General features: G+C 37.5%; 1 protein-coding gene across 1 annotated transcript; it reads right to left on the bottom strand.

Annotated features, from left to right (window-relative positions):
- Window positions 1-1,182: 1,182 nt before the first annotated feature.
- si:ch211-132f19.7 (adenylate cyclase type 8) lies at window positions 1,183-14,282 on the bottom strand. Its single transcript, XM_067455310.1, has 18 exons — window positions 13,364-14,282; window positions 12,088-12,237; window positions 11,875-12,005; window positions 11,673-11,784; window positions 11,336-11,463; window positions 10,629-10,787; window positions 10,311-10,542; window positions 9,638-9,826; window positions 9,450-9,550; window positions 9,156-9,357; window positions 8,984-9,076; window positions 8,688-8,860; window positions 7,818-7,899; window positions 7,382-7,540; window positions 7,024-7,170; window positions 6,230-6,322; window positions 4,933-5,047; window positions 1,183-2,669 (listed from the first exon to the last, which is right to left on the bottom strand). The coding sequence occupies exons 1-18, from the start codon at window positions 14,237-14,239 to the stop codon at window positions 2,263-2,265; spliced, it is 3,549 nt and encodes a 1,182-aa protein (XP_067311411.1). The 5' UTR covers window positions 14,240-14,282; the 3' UTR covers window positions 1,183-2,262.
- Window positions 14,283-18,189: the final 3,907 nt, after the last annotated feature.

Here is an 18,189-nt window from a genome sequence, read left to right as displayed (position 1 = left end):
GTGCCTTTTTAAGAGATGCCCTGAGCATATCTGGTGCCAACTCAAGTGTTTGTCCCCAACAGTGTCCTTCTTGGTACACTGCTCTTTTGAGGTGCTGCACCAGTGCATAATTTGGTTATGCTGTAAAGTACAATGGTTGCCGTAGCGACCACACCGCGTTTTTGCAATGGCCCCATTTCTGAAAATGTTCAGGGCCTCAATCTTTACAAGTGTATCAAGTTTCATGCTTTTATGAAAAGGTGAATATATCACCTCAAATTTTGAAACTATCACCTGGACTATAATGCAATTTCATCAGAAGTAACTGTAATTCAATTACAAACTAAGTTTTTATTTTTTTAAGTCTAAGTTTGTCTGTTGTTAGTGTAGGGTAGCAAACATAGCTAGCTAACTTTTTAATGTTTTTAATAGCATTTATTATAACCTTTTTATGAATAGGTGATGTTTGTTCTGGTCAAATGTTGTAACCAAAGAAAAAACAATTCTTTACATGATTTTGTGACTTACTGTGCACTAGAAGGCATCTACATATAAGTAACCAGAAAAGGTCGATCTGACCACCTTGTGTAACTGTTTGAGATATGTTTATTTCTTTCAGAGTCGCTTACAGAGCCAAAGCAAACAGAACAAGCGTACTGAGGTAGGCCTTATTTTCACATATATTTCCTATAACATACACCATTATAAACATTAATATAGAAACTCTCTATATTTAGAGAGAGAGAGAGAGAGAGAGAGAGAGAGAGAGAGAGAGAGAGAGAGAGAGATTGACTATGCTGATAACAAATAATGATTTACACGTTGGCCAAAAACAATTATGATTTACTATTTTAAGTTTATATTTTGTTTTTATCTGCTTTCAATAATGGCCTAATTTTGGAAGATTTTATGTACCTATCACCAATATATTAAGTTTTATATATATATATATATATATATATATATATATATATATATATATATATATATATAACGGTATATATATATCCCTAGATAAACAGTGGTGGCCAAAATTATTAGAACACCTGACAGACCTTTTTTGCCTCCAAAACATGATTTAATTTCATAATGTTCATAAAACAATCAGATTGTTGACAGACCTTTTTTGCCTCCAAAACATGATTTAATTTCATAATGTTCATAAAACAATCAGATTGTTGCTCTGACCATAAAATATCAGTGTCCATTGACATAGTTCAAATTTCCCAGATGTCAAGTGTTCTAAAAATTTTGGCCACCACTGTATATTTGTCTAAAATTGTAAACAAAAAAATGTAAACTCAATTTTTTATTGCACACTCAGAAATACGGCAAGATCAATTAGAGGCCTACATGTGGTATTGTGTCCCAGAAATATCCAAGTGTACAGAGAGAGAGAGAGAGAGAGAGAGAGAGAGAGAGAGAGAGAGAGAGAGAGAGAGAGAGAGAGAGAGAGAGAGAGAGAGAGAGAGAGAGAGAGAGAGAGAGAGATTGATTTTTGGCATTTTCATTTTTTCCCCCTGTATAAAGTAGTGTGTTTATTCCATTTTTTTTCCATGACCTCATTATATTTCAGGCTTAAAGTCAATATTACGTCAGTTTTGATTCTTAGATATATTAAAGAAATAGAGACAGAGGCTTTAAATCTTTTTTCCTGTCCCATTACCCACATTTATAATAAGGAGAGTTTTACAAACTGTTGATTATCTAAAAATGGTTAAAGCTATGAATCTAATTATTCTGTTACATGCTTTTCATAGAAAATCAGATATGTTGGAACAATAATCCTGGGATTTGTAGCTTTTCCACAGTGTTAATAATAATTAAAGTAAAAAAAAATCAGCTATTTAGCTTAGTGAGGGTGACCTCATACTCCTCATTCTCCATTTGCACATTTATTTTGTCAGAGGCAGTTGAGCATCATAGCGCATATGAATATGACTTCCAATTAAATCAAGTGTTCCAATCAGTTTAAGAAGTTAATTTTGACAGTTGTACACCATTTTGGTCTTGTTCCAAGAGGAGCAGCTCTGCTTATTTTGGTCCTTTGAAATTCCTAACTCTTAACATTTCAAATTGGCTAAACGTCCCAGTGATGCCCAACTCCAGGAAAAAAAGGAGCATGACACTGGAAATCAGTGGGAATCCTACAAGTGAAATAAAGTTATTACTATTCAGGAAGAAAATGCAGAGAACATGGAAAATCTCTTAAAGGCAATGACTCATGAAAGAGTCTCTAAAAGAGGTATTGAATATGGTTCCTGTCCAGATTTCAATCAAAACTCATGTTATCTCCATGAGATGAAAGCCTCCATTGGCTTCTCGTAACTCCTCTTTCTTGCGGGCCTGGACCAGGGAAAAGACCACAGCAGCGAGGGTGTTCCTCCCGAGAGAGATCCCTCTGCTGGTGCTTCTCTCTCCGTAACTTGAGTTTTTTTCCCTGCTGCTAACAAAGTACGTGCGGACCCCTCCCCGCCGCTCGCTAACCCCTTTGACGTAGATATCGCCTCTAAGCTGTAGCACAAAGCCCCGGTCAGCAAGGATACGGTTCGTGCCCTCTGGGACCTGAATACGCCCACTGAGCCCTGTGCTGTCCATTCTGCTAGCAAGATTCACAGTCATGCCCCAGATATCATACTGGGGCTTAGTGGCCCCAATCACCCCGGCGACTACAGGCCCGTGTGAAATACCTGTGTGATAGAAAAGCAGTTTCACATAAAGGTTCTTTCAGAAGAAAAGCAAGTTACAACATTTTGTTTAAAGATTACAAGGCAAAAACATTGTTTTCTTTGGAATAAAATGCTTCAGTTGTTCACAAAAATATTTAAGAAAGAAGTTCAGAAAATATTTAATATAAGTTCTAAGAAGTTCCACAGGGTGAGCACCCTCTGCTGGTCTCACTAACACCTCTTCCACCAGCAACCACATTTTCCCAGGAAGTCTATCCAGGTACTGTCCAGACGCAAGCCTGCTGAGTGGACAAACAGACTTAGGCAACAGGGTGATTTGGCTTCTGTCAGATTCTTAAGTTCTCAAATATTTTCTTAAAAACATAAAACAAGAAGCAACCTGAAAATTACTTTTGTGTTACTTGTTTGACAGGCTTTTATTGTTGTGTTGAATAAAAACACCCTAAGCCATTTTGTTCTGCCTGTAGATTACCGTAGTTATCATAATAAGTGCGCAGACTATTTTCTTTGGTACTGGCTTGGAGTTAAAGGGTTAGTTTTACCCAAAAATGAAAATTAGCCCATGATTTCCTCATCCTCAAGTCATCCTAGGTGTATATGACATTCTTCTTTCAGATGAATAAAATTAGTTATATTAAAAAAGTCCTGGCTAATCCAAGCTTTATAATGGCAGTGAATTGTTGCTTAGTTTTTGAAGTCCATAAATGTGCACGTCTGTCATATAACTGCTCCACACGGCTCCGGCAGGTTAATAAAGGCCTTCTGAAGTGAAGCAATGCATTTGTGTAAGAAAAATCTTCATTTTCTTCAAATCTTCAAAACTTTATGAAGTAAAGTGTCTAGCTTCCAACTGACTATGGCGTTATTTCCCTGTCAAATGTCGAGAGCGCATTATTGTAGCATTATTGTACATTAATATAGTGTGCGAGCGCGATTCTCTCTGCTTGCGCGTGGAATGTAATGCGCGAGCGCAAATCTCTCCCTGCTCGCGCGCGAGAACTGTGCGTGCGCTCTCAGATACACTGCTCTTGCAAGAATTTTCTCTGGGCTCACTCTGGGAATATCCTGCACTTAAAACGTGTCCAGTGCAATCGCGAATCTCTCCTCTTCGCTTAAACTAAGCGTGTATGTGCACAGACTGTGTTCAGTGCGCTCGCAAGAAGAGAAATACTCTTCTTTACGGTTTCGTTCTCTTTTGCATCTTGGCATTTTTGGGGGTAGATTTGAAAAGGGGATGTCCAGATTCAAATTAATGTAATTCTTGAATGGTTTGGAATTTGAACCTAATTTTGGGCTCATTTTTAAAAACACACATGGAAGTTTCTTGTACATGTGAAAGAATTTGAATACAATTTAAAACAAAAAAGTTATAGGTGTTTAAGTTTGTTGTAATAAAAAAAGTAATTTAATATTTATTTATATTTTACAAAAATTACAAATTTTGTACATTACATATGTACAAAAATTACATATGTCAAATAAAAAGCATTAAGTCTAAATAAGTTGTGTTCCAAATTTGACATTGATATCACAAAAAATTAGGTTTCTGTTATTTTTAGTCGCTATACCAACAATGTCCTCTAGGTACTAGTCATGCTCCTTGTATGATTTGTAATAGATGACTGATTTGATTTACAATTTTGTTTTTTATTCAAACAGCAATAAAACATTCTAGATAGGTTGTAAATGATTTTTTAAACCATAAATATGACATATAAAACATGTAATATGACCATATACAATAAAACAACTACTACTGAAACCACATTGTACAGGAATTTAGCTTTTTTTCACAAATTAATGAATTACTGTCACTACATAATTTTAAATATAAAACAATGGTCAAATATATAAAAAATAAAATACAATCTCTAAGGTCTCCAATGATATATAGTTTGTCAAGATTAGTTTAGGTTTAGTATAGAATATTACGGTTTTAAATATGTAATGGCTTTGGGCCCACCGGTGGGCCAGTGACACTTAAGGGGTTAAAAAATAAATTGAGAACTTCAAGACTTTTTTTTACAGAATTGCACTTAGGAATTTCTTTGAATTTATCTCAAGAATTTTCTAAACTTCTTTCTTTAGAAGATTTTCATTAATCCCTCCCCTGGAGCACTACTTCATACCTTTCTTAAAAAGTAGTCATTAAGAATGCACATGTGACAGAATCAAATAAAGCAAATAACACCATATAAACTTATATTAGCAGTTGATTTTTGTGTATTACTAGTAGAGTTATTTAAAAAAAGCACAATCTTACCAACACGCAACTGGAAGTTGTTTGAGGTACGTTTGTTTATTTCTTTCAATGTTTCTTGCATGGCCAAAGCAAACAGAACCAGTGTACTGAGGTGAGCCCACTCGTCTTCACATTCCTTTGAAATACACAACACAACTGAGCCTTGATTTACAAAAATGCAACTTTTCAATTACTATTTTACTAGCCAATTTAATTACTATTACCAATTATGAATTTTTAGTATTTGTGATTATTTATGCTCTTTTATGTTTTATCCTTTATGACTGACTGACATGATGGCCAGAATTCAAATGTTATTTTGTTTTATTATTTAGTTCTGCTCAAACGTTTTATATACCCGTTGCAGAATATGTAAAATGATAATAATTTAAACAAAATATTGGTCATAAAAATTGCATGCAATTTAGTGCTGTCCTGACTAAACTATTTGACATAACAGATGTTTACATAGTCCAAAAAACAAATAACTGAATTTTTAAAAATGATATTCAAAAGTTTGTATGCTTGTCTGGATAATCCAAGACTGTTTTTTTTTGTCTCGTTTTTTCTGAGCAGTTAAACTAGCAATTAAAAAAATCCTCAAGGTCCTATATCCTTTCACACCCAGAATCATTTGCATATTTGAACCCTTTCAAACAGTGACTGTATGATTTTTAGATCCATCTTTTCATACTGAGGACAATCGCAGGACTATACAAAGCTATTACAAAAGGTCAAAATATTCAACATTATTTTATAATAGTTGTGTAAAACCTTCAACATTAGTTTGTTATAATTGTGTATGAGTCCCTCAATTGTCATTTGTGTGAAAAAATGGATCTCAAAATCATTCAGCCACTGTATGTGGATGTGTAGGACCTTGAGGATTTTTCTGAAGAACAGTACTCAGTTTAACTGCTCAGGACAAACAAAGGACTTTTTAAATTGCATGACCTTGAACAATCATCAAAAAAACAAGGGCTGTGTAAACTTTGAAACAGGGTCATTTTTATAAATTCAAGTCTTGTGGACTACATGTTAACATTAGTTATTTGATTTATCTTATTCAGGACAGCAATAAATAACTGCACATTCAGCAATAGCTATGGAAAATTATTAGCAAAGCTGTAATATTTTATACTTTATTTTTCGTGTGTATATTTTTATCAGATTTTATATAATATTGACCTGATCAAACCACTGCAGATAATATTAACAGCAAATGTATGGTATGGTCACCACCAGTAGCCTATATATCATGCATCTGCATATATTCTCAGGCATAAATTTTGAAATCATATGTCAAGGTGCCACTCGCCTGTTTTTCAGGAGACAGTCCAGAAGCAGCCATGTAGCAGCTGCCAATGGTTTTGATTTTCTCTATATCCTGGAAGTAAGACTCTTCGAGTAGCTAAGGAAACAGCAGAGAAAAAGATTAAAAGGATAGTTCACACAAAAATAAAAAACATTTTTTAACCCCTGAATTAATTATTAATTCAAAACCCATAACCACAATTACATATTACTTAATCAATTAGTTAATAGTCATGTGCCCCAACAAGTAAAGTCATAACATATCACCTTTGTAAATCATTAGTGCACCCATATTGTAAATTGTTACCGATATTTTTGATGAAATCCGAGAGCTCTCTGAACCCTCCATAAACAGCTATTTAATAATCACTTTCAAGTCCAAGAAAGGTAGTAAAGACATCAATAAAATAGTCCATGTGACTCCCGTGGTTTAATCTTAATTTTAAGAAGTGACGAGAATACTTTTTGTGCGCAAAAACAAACAAAAATAACTGTTGCTGTCTGTGGAGGGGCCTGAGAGTGCTCGGATTTCATCAAAAATATCTTAATTTGCGTTCCGAAGATGAACAAATGTCTTACGGGTTTGGAACGACATGAGGACGGGTAATTAATGACAGAATTTTCATTTTTGGTTGAACAATATATGACTAATGCAGTGTCTTATGATAAAAAGAGTGAGTGTTTGCACATTGCAAATACATTCCATTAGTAACATCTGAGCTGCTATTAGCTGTTAAATCACCTAGCATGTCCAGACTTGGCCTTTGACGACATACGGTGCTAAGAGGATCCACGTACCTCATCAAAGTCAGCAATGATCTCATTAAGAAGACGCAGACACTCCACATCTTGATGAATCAACTCTTTCTTCTCGTAATAATCTGTAAAGTCTGGAATGGAAGCAAACATCACCCCAACTCGTTCGTACGATTCAGAGAACAGGTCCTTGAAGCCGAAGAGTTAATACAGAGAAAATACAGTTACTGGTCATTTATTTATGCTTATGGATTAATGAAGGTGCATAACTGCTGGAACCATTTAAATCGCTCTTAGTTTGAAAACGCTTGACAATGTTATTAACACTTATATTATTTTTTGTTATTTTCTGAACAAAGATTAAACTATTGGGGCTGTCATTAATAATCCACGCAACTACCTCATTGTTCCGGTCTCTCTCAAGAAAGTGGCGAGCTACATGGGCAGGAAGAATGTTGTACAGCAGACACTCGTTATGCTCCCTCAGTTCCTTCATGTCCTCCACTTCCTGCCTGGCCTGTAGACGCCACAGGAAGTCAAGCCTGGCTGTAGTTTCTAACTGTAGGTTCAAGCAAGTCATAATTTCTTGAGTCATACTGAAATAACTTAAAACACAAACTATAAATTGCATGTCAGTTTAGTTATTTTACAACGGGATGATAAATATAGGTAAGCAGTGATTTGATTATAATGTATTTATATAATTAAAAATAAATATATTTATTAATTGTTAAATAAATATGTAATAATTGTATAATATTATTAAAATCACTAATAGTAGCAACTAATAATGCATTGCGATAATTAAACATTTTAATAAGATGTTAATATACTACCTGTCTACTGTTGTAAAGGACGACCACAACAAACATGGCCATTAGCAACACTGAAATGCCTTTGCGTCTGAGGTACAGAGATCTGGGCAAAAACACACATACACACATCAGAAGGGACACAATTCAACAGTCCAGGAAGTAATAAGCTGGGGTCACATCATCAAAATTTTCTTGACTTTCTAAAAAAGTTTGATGTACTATATAAGGGTCAGTTTTAAATAATGATGACCAGGAGAATGAAAAGGCATTTTCAACATATGCTAAATGCTTTTACAAATACAATTTTCAAATGTTATTAAAATGACTGAATCAATGATTGTATCATTATTGCAGTGATTATTATGTTTCTATAAGAGCGGTTGACTCTTGCATTATCAAAATGATATCTTGATTTTTGATTCAGAAATTAAAGCACCTCTTGATAATAAATAAATAATGTGATGTTATTTCCATCAAGATCTGATCAATAAAGAGTCAAGCGCTCTATAAAGTGTTCTCCAGAACATCCCAAAGACTTTCAACAAATGTAAGGTCTGGACTCATGCCAATTCATGTGTGAAAATAATTCATGCTCCAACCATTCTTTCACAATTTGAGCTTGATGAATCTTTGACATTATGTAATACTGGAATATTGCATGATGTGTCTTCTTACATGGTTATTTAAGAAATGAAAAGCTACACACACCAATTAGGGTTAGAAGAACTGTTGCCAAACATCTGACATGCTAGAAACATAATCACTGCAATAATGATGACTCTCAAAAATGGCTTATTTATCATTGAACTGCCGATGTCTTGAAACCGAACACATTACCACATTCAGAAACTTGGTATGATATGACATCTTCAATAAAGCAATATATTGTACCTCTGAATTTGGCCGTTTTGGTGTTGGCGGATAAAAAGCACATGGAAGGCTACCTCAATGAGGTATGTGTAAACTGCAATGACTAACATCAGTACTGCCAACTTCAATAGACAGCTGAGTCTGAGGAACACGGCACACGTCACCATGGCCAGCACACCACTTAAAACAAAGAACTGCAGAGAAGACAGACAGTTTTATTGTATGCCTTACAGTGTAGTCTCAGTTCATGAAATGGTACCAGATTAATCATTACTGGATGTTGTCACACTTGTGTATTTAATATTTATCTACTGTACCTCAGGATGGGTGCAGATGTTCACAGTCCACTGTAGGCCTTGTTTTGAGGTCTTGTTACTTTCCTCAGCCTCTCCAACTGTGTTACACCACAACTGTAAAGCAATTAAATCATAGATGGGTTAAGAGAAGCATTTTAATTTGGTCCAAGAAACTATAAATTCGGGCACTCACAATGTCACAGGAGGCCACACCGAAGTTAATAGCAATAGCGGTGAGGGTGAGCAAGTTACGGATGCTCTTGGTCTCGTGGATCCAGCAGCACAGATGCTGTAAGTATGATGGGGTGCACTTAAATTCCTCAGCCAGTGTGACCAGAAGCAGCAGCATGTAGACAAACAGGAATACTAAAAACTGGATTACCATAGGACAGATTCTGTGGGGGACACATGCATTCAGAGCGATATATCGAAAATGTACAATTCAACGAAAAGTGGACTTTAGGCTTTTTCAATAAAAGCAGCTCACTGTGGAGAAGGGATGAGGGCCTGAACAGCCATGATGAAGAGGAGCACGAGGAAAGAGCAGGCTAAGTTGGACTTGAACATCTCATCTCTCATCTGAGAAAACTGAAAGTGCAAATTTTGTGTGGGCCTACTTAGCAAAAATGCTATACAATGTACAAAAAATGCTGTTCCTTAGCTGTTCCATCATACCTTTCCCTCAATGTGTGTGTCTTTGAAGACCAACGTGAAGGGTGTGATGTGTTCCTTGCGCATTCGCTCACTACTGCGCACCTCGATGGCCTGCTTGATTCTCTTGTTGACTTCTCGAGACCCGGCACTATGAGGAATAATCTGACTGGGCAACTGCACCAAGGAGCCATTGGTGAAAGTGGCTAAGATCTAAAAAATTGATAATACAAAAAGCATTGCAAGTAGTTCAAGAGGGGGAAAAAAATCTATTAATATAGAGATGGATGACCTGTATAATGTTGGTTTTTGGCCAAAATGAGAGAATTTATCATATTGGTTGATTAGTCCCAAATGCTTACATGATGATTTATAAAACTTATTTAAAGAACTGACATCATAAACATTTTTGCCTTACCTGTAATGCTTACTGTTAACATGATTTTTGTTTGGTTTTACAAACAAGAGCCTAGTATCTTATAAATTATTTTCTAAAGTATTCTGCAATGCTCCTGATGCTGATGATAAAGTTTAACTTGTATCCATCCCGGAACATTCCTTTAGCTCACTAAATAATTAATTGAATAACATAGTATGCCACTATTTAACAGGTGATAACTTAACATCTTATCACTAACTAGAGAGATAAGGGCACATTCAGATCTAAGTGAGGTTTATGAGGCCAGCACAGACTCACACAGTTCATTCCAATGATGTTATCAAAAGGAAGCTCAGCACTCCATGTAGTCTCATCTTTGCTGGTTCTCCGGGCTTTACGGGGCTCCTTGTCCTCCTGTGGTGTATTGCAGATCAGAAAAGTGTCGATCTTGTGTTTGCGTAAAAACTCATTCCTCTCATGGCCTCGACCTTCTTCTGTCTCATATACACCCTCTAGACAGTCCAGGGTTGCTCGTGATATATGAATCCTCCTAATATTATACAGTTTGTCTTATTATTCTAATATCAATTGCATTTAGTTAAACATATGATATTGGTAATGATCTGGTGTACTTGCCCAGGGATTCCTCCAGCCTCTAGCATATTGGCAACATCTACGTCCCAAGACCACACATCAAACTGCCATTTCTGTAGACCCAAAACCCCACACAGAACCGAGCCAGAGTGGATCCCGATACGCATGTCCACATCTCTCTTCAACTCCTTACGTACATAACTGACAAAGTGAAAGGAAAGTATACAATTTTTCAGATTTTTGATTCTCTCTTTTGTTTTCATTAGCAGAAATAGACTTAAATCTCTTTAAAGAAGCAATAACAACTTAGAAACAATAGAATATGAATTTTCCCAAAAAAAAAATCAGGGGTCCAGTCCTGCAGAGTTCCAACAAAGCTTCAACCTGCACCAACACCAAGATTTCAGTAATCCCGGACACTTTGACAAGCTGGTTCAGGTGTGCTTAATAAGGGTTGGAGCTGAACTTTGCAGGACAGACCTCCAGGAGCAGAATTAGAAACCCTTTCAAAAGGCCTTTGAATGTGCAATTTTTAATGGCACCAGAGAACACTTTAGGAGAAAACTAACATCTGAATGGCTTGCTTATAATCTCTGGAATAGGAAAAACATTGAGAATTGAGAAAACATTGAGAGCAATTCCAAGAGGGTCCTCGCACCTTGGTGCTCAGGCCCTAATTAGACACACCCACACCCACACTTTAAGTGGGGAGGCTAACAAAGTGGAGGGCTAACATGTAAAATACACACCGTATTGTGTTTATCATGGCCAGACCCATCTCCACACAGCAGCGAGCGTGTGCAGTTTGGGGCTCTGGGACCCCAGACACACAGTAGTAACAATCTCCAAGAATCTTTATCCTCATGCAGTGATTATCCTAAAATATCAAAAGATCTTTCAATAATCTTCTAACATTGCATACTTTGGCATAAAGTAACACATTTGACACTAAATAGTAATTGCGGCTGTTATGATATTTACTATAACTACAACAGAATCCTAAGCTCATATAGCACATTACAGTGAAACACATATTGACAAGAACTCTTTTCTCCAACTGCTTGTAAAACCCTTAATCTTTCTCACCTCAGCAAGACGATCAAAGCGACCGAACAGCTCATTGAGCGTGCGCACCAAATCCTGAGCCGACATGGTCATGGAGAGAGAGGTGAAGCCTTTTATATCAGCAAACAGGATACTGAGACAAGAGCACATATGTTCATTTCATGAACCATCCTTACGATTTAAATGTGCTGGAAGGTAGTACTGCACAGGGTGCAGTGTGTACCTGACGTCTTTGTATTGATGAATGTAGGTCTTATGGAACTGTTGAGGAAGCAATTCGTCATCCATAGCAGACATATCACCAATCATCTCCACAGCAATAAATCGAGGAAGAATGGACATCACCAAGCGTTCCTAACGCAAAACGATTTCTCATTTCCTGAGAGGTTTCATATTAATGATCTATGAATATCATATTAAATCAAGAATCACAAACCTGTCTCTTGTTCTCTTGCTCCATCTTGACTCGTCCTTCAATGCAACGTCGTGTCTCAAGGAAGGCCTGCCTTTGCGCGCGATCCGATAAGTAGTGGATGAACAGCCCTGCAGTATTCATACCCATATACAAGAGACCTTTTGCCAGTAACTGAAAGAAAACCAAGAGTAAGTTTCAAGACAAGCTTCATTAGTTGATTTCTCAAGTTGACAAGTGGTTGATTCTAGACTGGGTAAACCCAGCCTGATCTGCCGGCAATTTGATTTCGCCCGGCAACTCAGTCTGGAAACCTGTACATTAATTTCTACTGTTTCTGGTACACTTTTGCGAGAACCAATCACAGACGGGCTTATTCACCTGACACCCTAATGGCGGGTTTAACATGATGGCTGCGTCCGAAAACCTATGCTGCTGACTCGTTGCCTTGCTGTCTCATCAGACAATGACTCTACAGGCAGCGTTTTGTGGATGAAGGCACCTCACGAAACTAATTTCGGACAGACTTCTAAGGCAGTGTAACAGTTTAATGATCTACAGCTAAATAGAGAGAGCTTTGGTGAGAAATAAACACATATTTAATTACTACAGTAGTGATTTCTTGCTAGAAATGAAATCAGAAGTGTAATATGTTGGTAAAAATGTTACATTTACACACAAACTGACCCGCAAACGCAACTTCTGGACGCAATCTTTTTCCCCCAGCTCAACTGTCACTGAATGGAAAGCACAGGATTCTGGGATATCATAGGCAGCGAAGGATACATGTACGCTGCCTTCAAAAATCGATCAGATGAAGGTATCTCAGGAGGCAGGAAGTGAAGCTAACATTAGATTCGGACGCAGCTTGATGCCCTACCACCTTCAAATGTGTCCTCCGAAGGCAGCATTTTACAGGTTTCGGACGCAGCCAACGACAGATGTATCATCGCTCGTTGATCTCGCCTCTTGTGGTCTGATCGGTTGAAGGACTATCCAATTGCATATAGAGCCATTCGAACAATGGCAGTTGATCACGCCTCTTATGCAGTAGAAAATACAGAGCAGACTCCCCAGACCAATGTTCAATATTAAATGGAGCTTGGTCTGGTGATCGCCAGACAAGGTTGATTTTGAAACAGGTGTACTCTTGTGCCAATTTTAATGGAGCATTTATCGAAAGGAAGACTAAGCACAACTCGATAAGACAGAAACTCTTGTGGACTGATCAAAAGCTCAAGAATAGTTCTTGTGATCATCTTCAAATTTCACTTGGCATTAATGAGCATGGAGGCTTTACCTTTCTTACAATGGCTGTGTCATTGTAGTTCCTAAGGGCATCCACTAAAAGGTGCAAGGCAGCGGTGAGGAACCCTGTGCAAATGGACCACAGAAGAGGAAGGGGCAATAGTGTGTGGGTGGCGAACAGGGTGAAGAGCACATACCAGGACTGGTCCTTCTCCAACCCATATACCAAACCACCCAGTGCCTGAACAGTCTGGGACAGCCAGCTCGCCAGCCCAGCATAGTGCAGGTAATCTGAACACATCAATCCTTTATAAGTCAGAACTAAGACGCATATGACTACTCCAAGTGCAATGAAGAGTCCAGCCAACCATCCCTGTTGAGAGTCCACCATCTCAGGGGCCACTGCCAGGTATATGAAGAGAATATGGAGTTTGGTAAGGATATCGATGACATTAGTGACCACAAGGGAAGTTCGGCGCTGACCAGATGAATGCTGCTGGTACAGACGTTCGAGATCATGAGATTTGAACTTGTGGTGGAGAGCAGGAATGAAGACTCCACGCACCGTGGAGCCCCAGCTTACAAAGAAGTCTGCGTCACTGAGCGAGTCAGTGGACTTTCGCGTGGAAGTGGAGTTGCGATCTCGTAACGGATGGATGCGAACCGCAGAGGAGCGCCGCTTGTGCGTGCCGGCATTGCCCCGTGCAGCTTTGTTACGAATCTGCCTGTTGATGTCATCGATGTAGGCATCAGTAACAGTGATTTTGCGAGAACTGGCTGCTCGCCCCTCGTGGTGTATTCCCCGTTGGTCAATAATGTGACGTACTGCATTCTGCCACATTAGTTGCTTGCGTTTCAGGTTGGGGGAGGGAGGTGCAACTGTGCATATCTTAGGCGGAACAGTGACTTCTGTGACACTCAAAGACATGATCTTAACCTTATCTGAACAGGCTTTAGATCCCAAAACACAGATCAAGACTTCTATCAACTGCACAAACCTAAAACAATAGAGAGAAAAAGATTTAATAGTATGGATTGAACATTGAAGATGTATCAGAATGAAACTTCAAAAAGACTCCAAAAACAAGTTCAATATCTCCAGAATGCACTATGCATGCACTGAATTGCATATTAAAATAAGGAATATTTTCCAGAATGATTAGCAGAGAACATAATTGATTAAACAACTGTATAAAAAGTCATTAAATGTAAATGGAAGGATACTTGCCATTGATGTGGTGCTGCAAGCTTGATCTTGTTACAATGCTTCTCCATCTACAGTAGCCCAGGTACGCTCATCCAGACACAAGCAAATATATAATATGGTACATTCTTGTCCTTGTGGTCTAATACTCAGCAGATGAGGGCAAAAGGAGTCTTCTTTGATAGTTTTCCCTTCTGCCATGCCATGCACCACAACTATGCAAAGCATGGCGATGTAAATGACTTGTCCTATTATGTTACCATCCAACCATATTATCCATCACCTCACCTCTCCTCAAAACACTTCTCGGCATTGGATGAAGTCAAGCCCACTCTAGTTTAAAAAGACATCCTGTCTGTGGATGAGTGTCGGTCTTGAGCGTTGAGTAGCGCTGTCTTCAGGTAATGAAGTGATTGCTTTGCCAGATGGTCTGAAAAGCTGCCCTGACCCTACCCAGAGGTAGCGGAGCACAATCTGCTGAAGCTTATCCTATGGAAGGATCTCAACTCTTGATGGATATATTTTAGAGGCAAATATAAATGGACTTGAATTCAGCACAATCAGTGAGAGAAGAGTTTGGGTTCTAATGCACATACGCAGACACAACACAGGTAGTAATAGGTGGAAATATAAGGGATTATCTACTCAGCAATAGAACAAGTGATCCGTTAAGGTCTCATGGTCACAGCTAACAGGATAATGTCCATGTCGGGTGAGTTTATGTGTGGAGGTAATTGCTAGGTTGAAATCTAATTGCTCTTGAAATTTACGTTTGGAAAGACTTTTTTTTGTTTATTCCATGTTTCAAATAGTTCAAAAAGTGCCCCCCACCCCACAATATCTAGTCCATCTTGCCCAGATGCATTATTAGAATTAAATAGACTAGATATTATAAGGAGAAAAGGTGATCCTTTGTGATTGGTTGACATCTGCTTTTGAGCAGACACAGCAAAGGGTTTTAGTTAGCAGGTTAGGCTAGGCCATCGATTCAGGGAATGTGGGAAGTAAGCTGGATAAAGCGCTTCTCACTGATCTGGTTACCAACAATACATGCCAGGTCAGAAAGTGACTGAACCATCTGTTTCCGTCAACACACATAATCATGCTTCTCACTTTTGTGGAAATGAGGTAGCCTTGCATTTACACTGCAGTTGCATTTCATTTTCGTAGTATTATTTAGTATAACAGTCTAAGGGGCCATTCAAAGAGAATGCGTTTTTCATTTAGTTGTACTGCTTTTCTATTGTTTTCATGCAAACATGCATAGGTTAGGCAGACTTATTTTACCAATGTGCTTATGTATTTTTTTCACGCTGTACAAAGCATTCTAAAAACGTGGTGCTTTAGTTAAAAGATAAAGAAGTTCAACTTGTATAAAAACGTGTCTCTAGACCCCCCACCCCCAATTGATAGCCCTGAGTTTTAATTTTAATTGCAAAATAGTTCTGTGTTAATGGCCTATACTGTTTATGGCTTTTTGAAACTGGCTTGGTTTGTAATGTGATTTAATCATGCAATTTTCAAAACCAAACGGCAAAAAGTGATTTAAAATGATTCCTTTATTACGCTATATAAGCAAAATGGAGAAAGTAAATGCTTCTGTGCATAAAACAGAGCCACTTTTCCCATTGAGCAGTGGCCTTGGCATTCATTTAAACAGGCCTTATCTTTCTGTTCTGCATAATCACAAACATGCTTCTTATTCATGCCTTAACATATTTTATACTCAGACAAATCAATGTCACACAATGAAATGAAAGGCAAAAACAAAAGTGACTCCAGTTAAAAGATTCAATATTGTGTGTAGTGAGGGCAACTAATAAAACATTTTTGAATACAACACATTACAGATGATGCAACAGTCAAACATTGTTCTGATACGTTACATAGTCCAACATAGCGAATAAGGCAGCATATTATTAAATGCCCTTCAAAATAAACAGATTAAATCAATATTTAAAAATAATGTTACATTGCACATGTACACCCACATCATGTTGTAAACACCACGGTTCCATAAAAAAATACAGTATTTGATATACTTGCATTACAGTGATTATTATTAATATACAAGGGCCAAACAAAACATTGTTGAACTAATGCATGTTGGCACATTTACATAGCTCTGCTAATGTAACAGTTTTATCCCTGTCATCTCTATTTATTCCAATGGTGGTGTAAACAAAGCCGCTTTCTTCTTACATTATCCAGATAGTATTTACTGTGAATCTATTTACTGTGACAGATTCACATTTATTTTTATGCGTAATACACTTCAGACAGAATACAGAAATCAACCATATATGCATACAAGCAACTGTATCAACATCAACTATTTTTTTAGCTTTCCAAAACCACCAGACGTTTTGTAAACGGTACTCTTATGCACATTAATATAGTCTTGGCACTAGTGACCACAACATCTACTAGACTACTGTTCAAAAGTCTTGAATCTGTAAGATGATTAAATGTGTTTTGAAAGCAGTCTCTTGTGCTCATCACAGCTGCATTTTTATTTGATCAAATATACAGTAAAAACAGTTAATTGCTAAATATTATTACAAATGTAAAATAAATGTTTTATACTTTAATATATTTTAAAATGTAATTTATTTCTGTGATGAAAAAGCTGAATATTAAGTGTTGCATGATCCTTCAGAAATCATTCTAATGTGCTGATTTGGTAGACTGGCTAAACTTAGCCGGATCTGTCAGAGATTTGATTTCGCCTTTTAACTCTGTAAGTCAGGAAACCTGTACTATCCAAGGACTATCCAATTGCATACAGAGTCATTTGAATGACTCTGACCATTTAAAAAAAAAAGTTTCCCACACAGACTAACTTGTGGCGGTCCGCCACAGAATCAACACCGGCCGCCACATATTGTGTTTCGTCATTCATTTTTTTACGCTATTTAAAAGGCGCGCGCAGCGTATTTGTTAAGTTGCATTTCCTTAGCTCTCACTCCGCCTCTCGCACCTCTCTCACACTCACTCACACATTTGGTGCGTGCATTGCATTCGACCGCAAGTCTCAGGGTTGCCAACTCTCAAACATTTGTCGTGAGACACACACGTCTCACTCTGCCCAAGAAAATCCAAATTGTGTTCGATATGAAAAAGTCTAAGCTTTCCATAAAAAAGGTGTAATACGAAATTCAAACAACAAATAGTGTTTTGGCGCACTTAGTGTGGCAAAACCAGAGCTGTTGAATAACAGAGTTGCACATACGTTCATCTTGTGGAAGTGTGCACGGTCACGTGAACACGGTGCTCTCAATAGTTCTAAACAAACTAGCGCTGTGTCAGTACATTTGAATAGACAGCAGCTTCACTATACAAGTATTTGCAGCAATTTTCATCGCCACCACCTCCACCACCACCACACATTGCTTTCGAATCTGTGGGAAACACTGATTTCTTATTATTGTCAATATTTCTCTTCTCAATATTTTTGTGGAAACCATGACACATTTCCCCCCCCCAGGATTCTTTGATGAAAAGAAAGTTGGAAATCTTTTGTAACTATGTAAATGTATTTATTCTCACCTTTGATCACTTTAATACATCCTTAATCCATTTCTTTAAAACAACAACAAATCTATTTACTGACTCCAAACTTTTGAACAGTAGTGTTAGTTTGGTAAGTGCATTATTGAAAAAACTATAACCTA

Source organism: Pseudorasbora parva, chromosome 10 (genome assembly GCF_024679245.1).
Source record: "Pseudorasbora parva isolate DD20220531a chromosome 10, ASM2467924v1, whole genome shotgun sequence".
Taxonomy (NCBI): Eukaryota; Metazoa; Chordata; class Actinopteri; order Cypriniformes; family Gobionidae; genus Pseudorasbora; species Pseudorasbora parva.
Note: the sequence above shows the minus strand (reverse complement) of the source record. Positions and strands in the feature narration are given on the sequence as shown.

What these genes read in the sequence shown, in the direction of transcription:
- si:ch211-132f19.7 (XM_067455310.1), bottom strand. Translation starts at nt 14,239, where the DNA reads ATGTCTTTGAGTGTCACAGAAGTCACTGTTCCGCCTAAGATATGCACA. An exon ending in TCATTGCTGACTTTGATGAG is followed by an intron (nt 6,323 to 7,023) that starts GTACGTGGATCC and finishes CTGTTTCCTTAG; the next exon opens with CTACTCGAAGAGTCTTACTT. An exon ending in GACTGTCTCCTGAAAAACAG is followed by an intron (nt 5,048 to 6,229) that starts GCGAGTGGCACC and finishes TGTATTTCAAAG; the next exon opens with GAATGTGAAGACGAGTGGGC.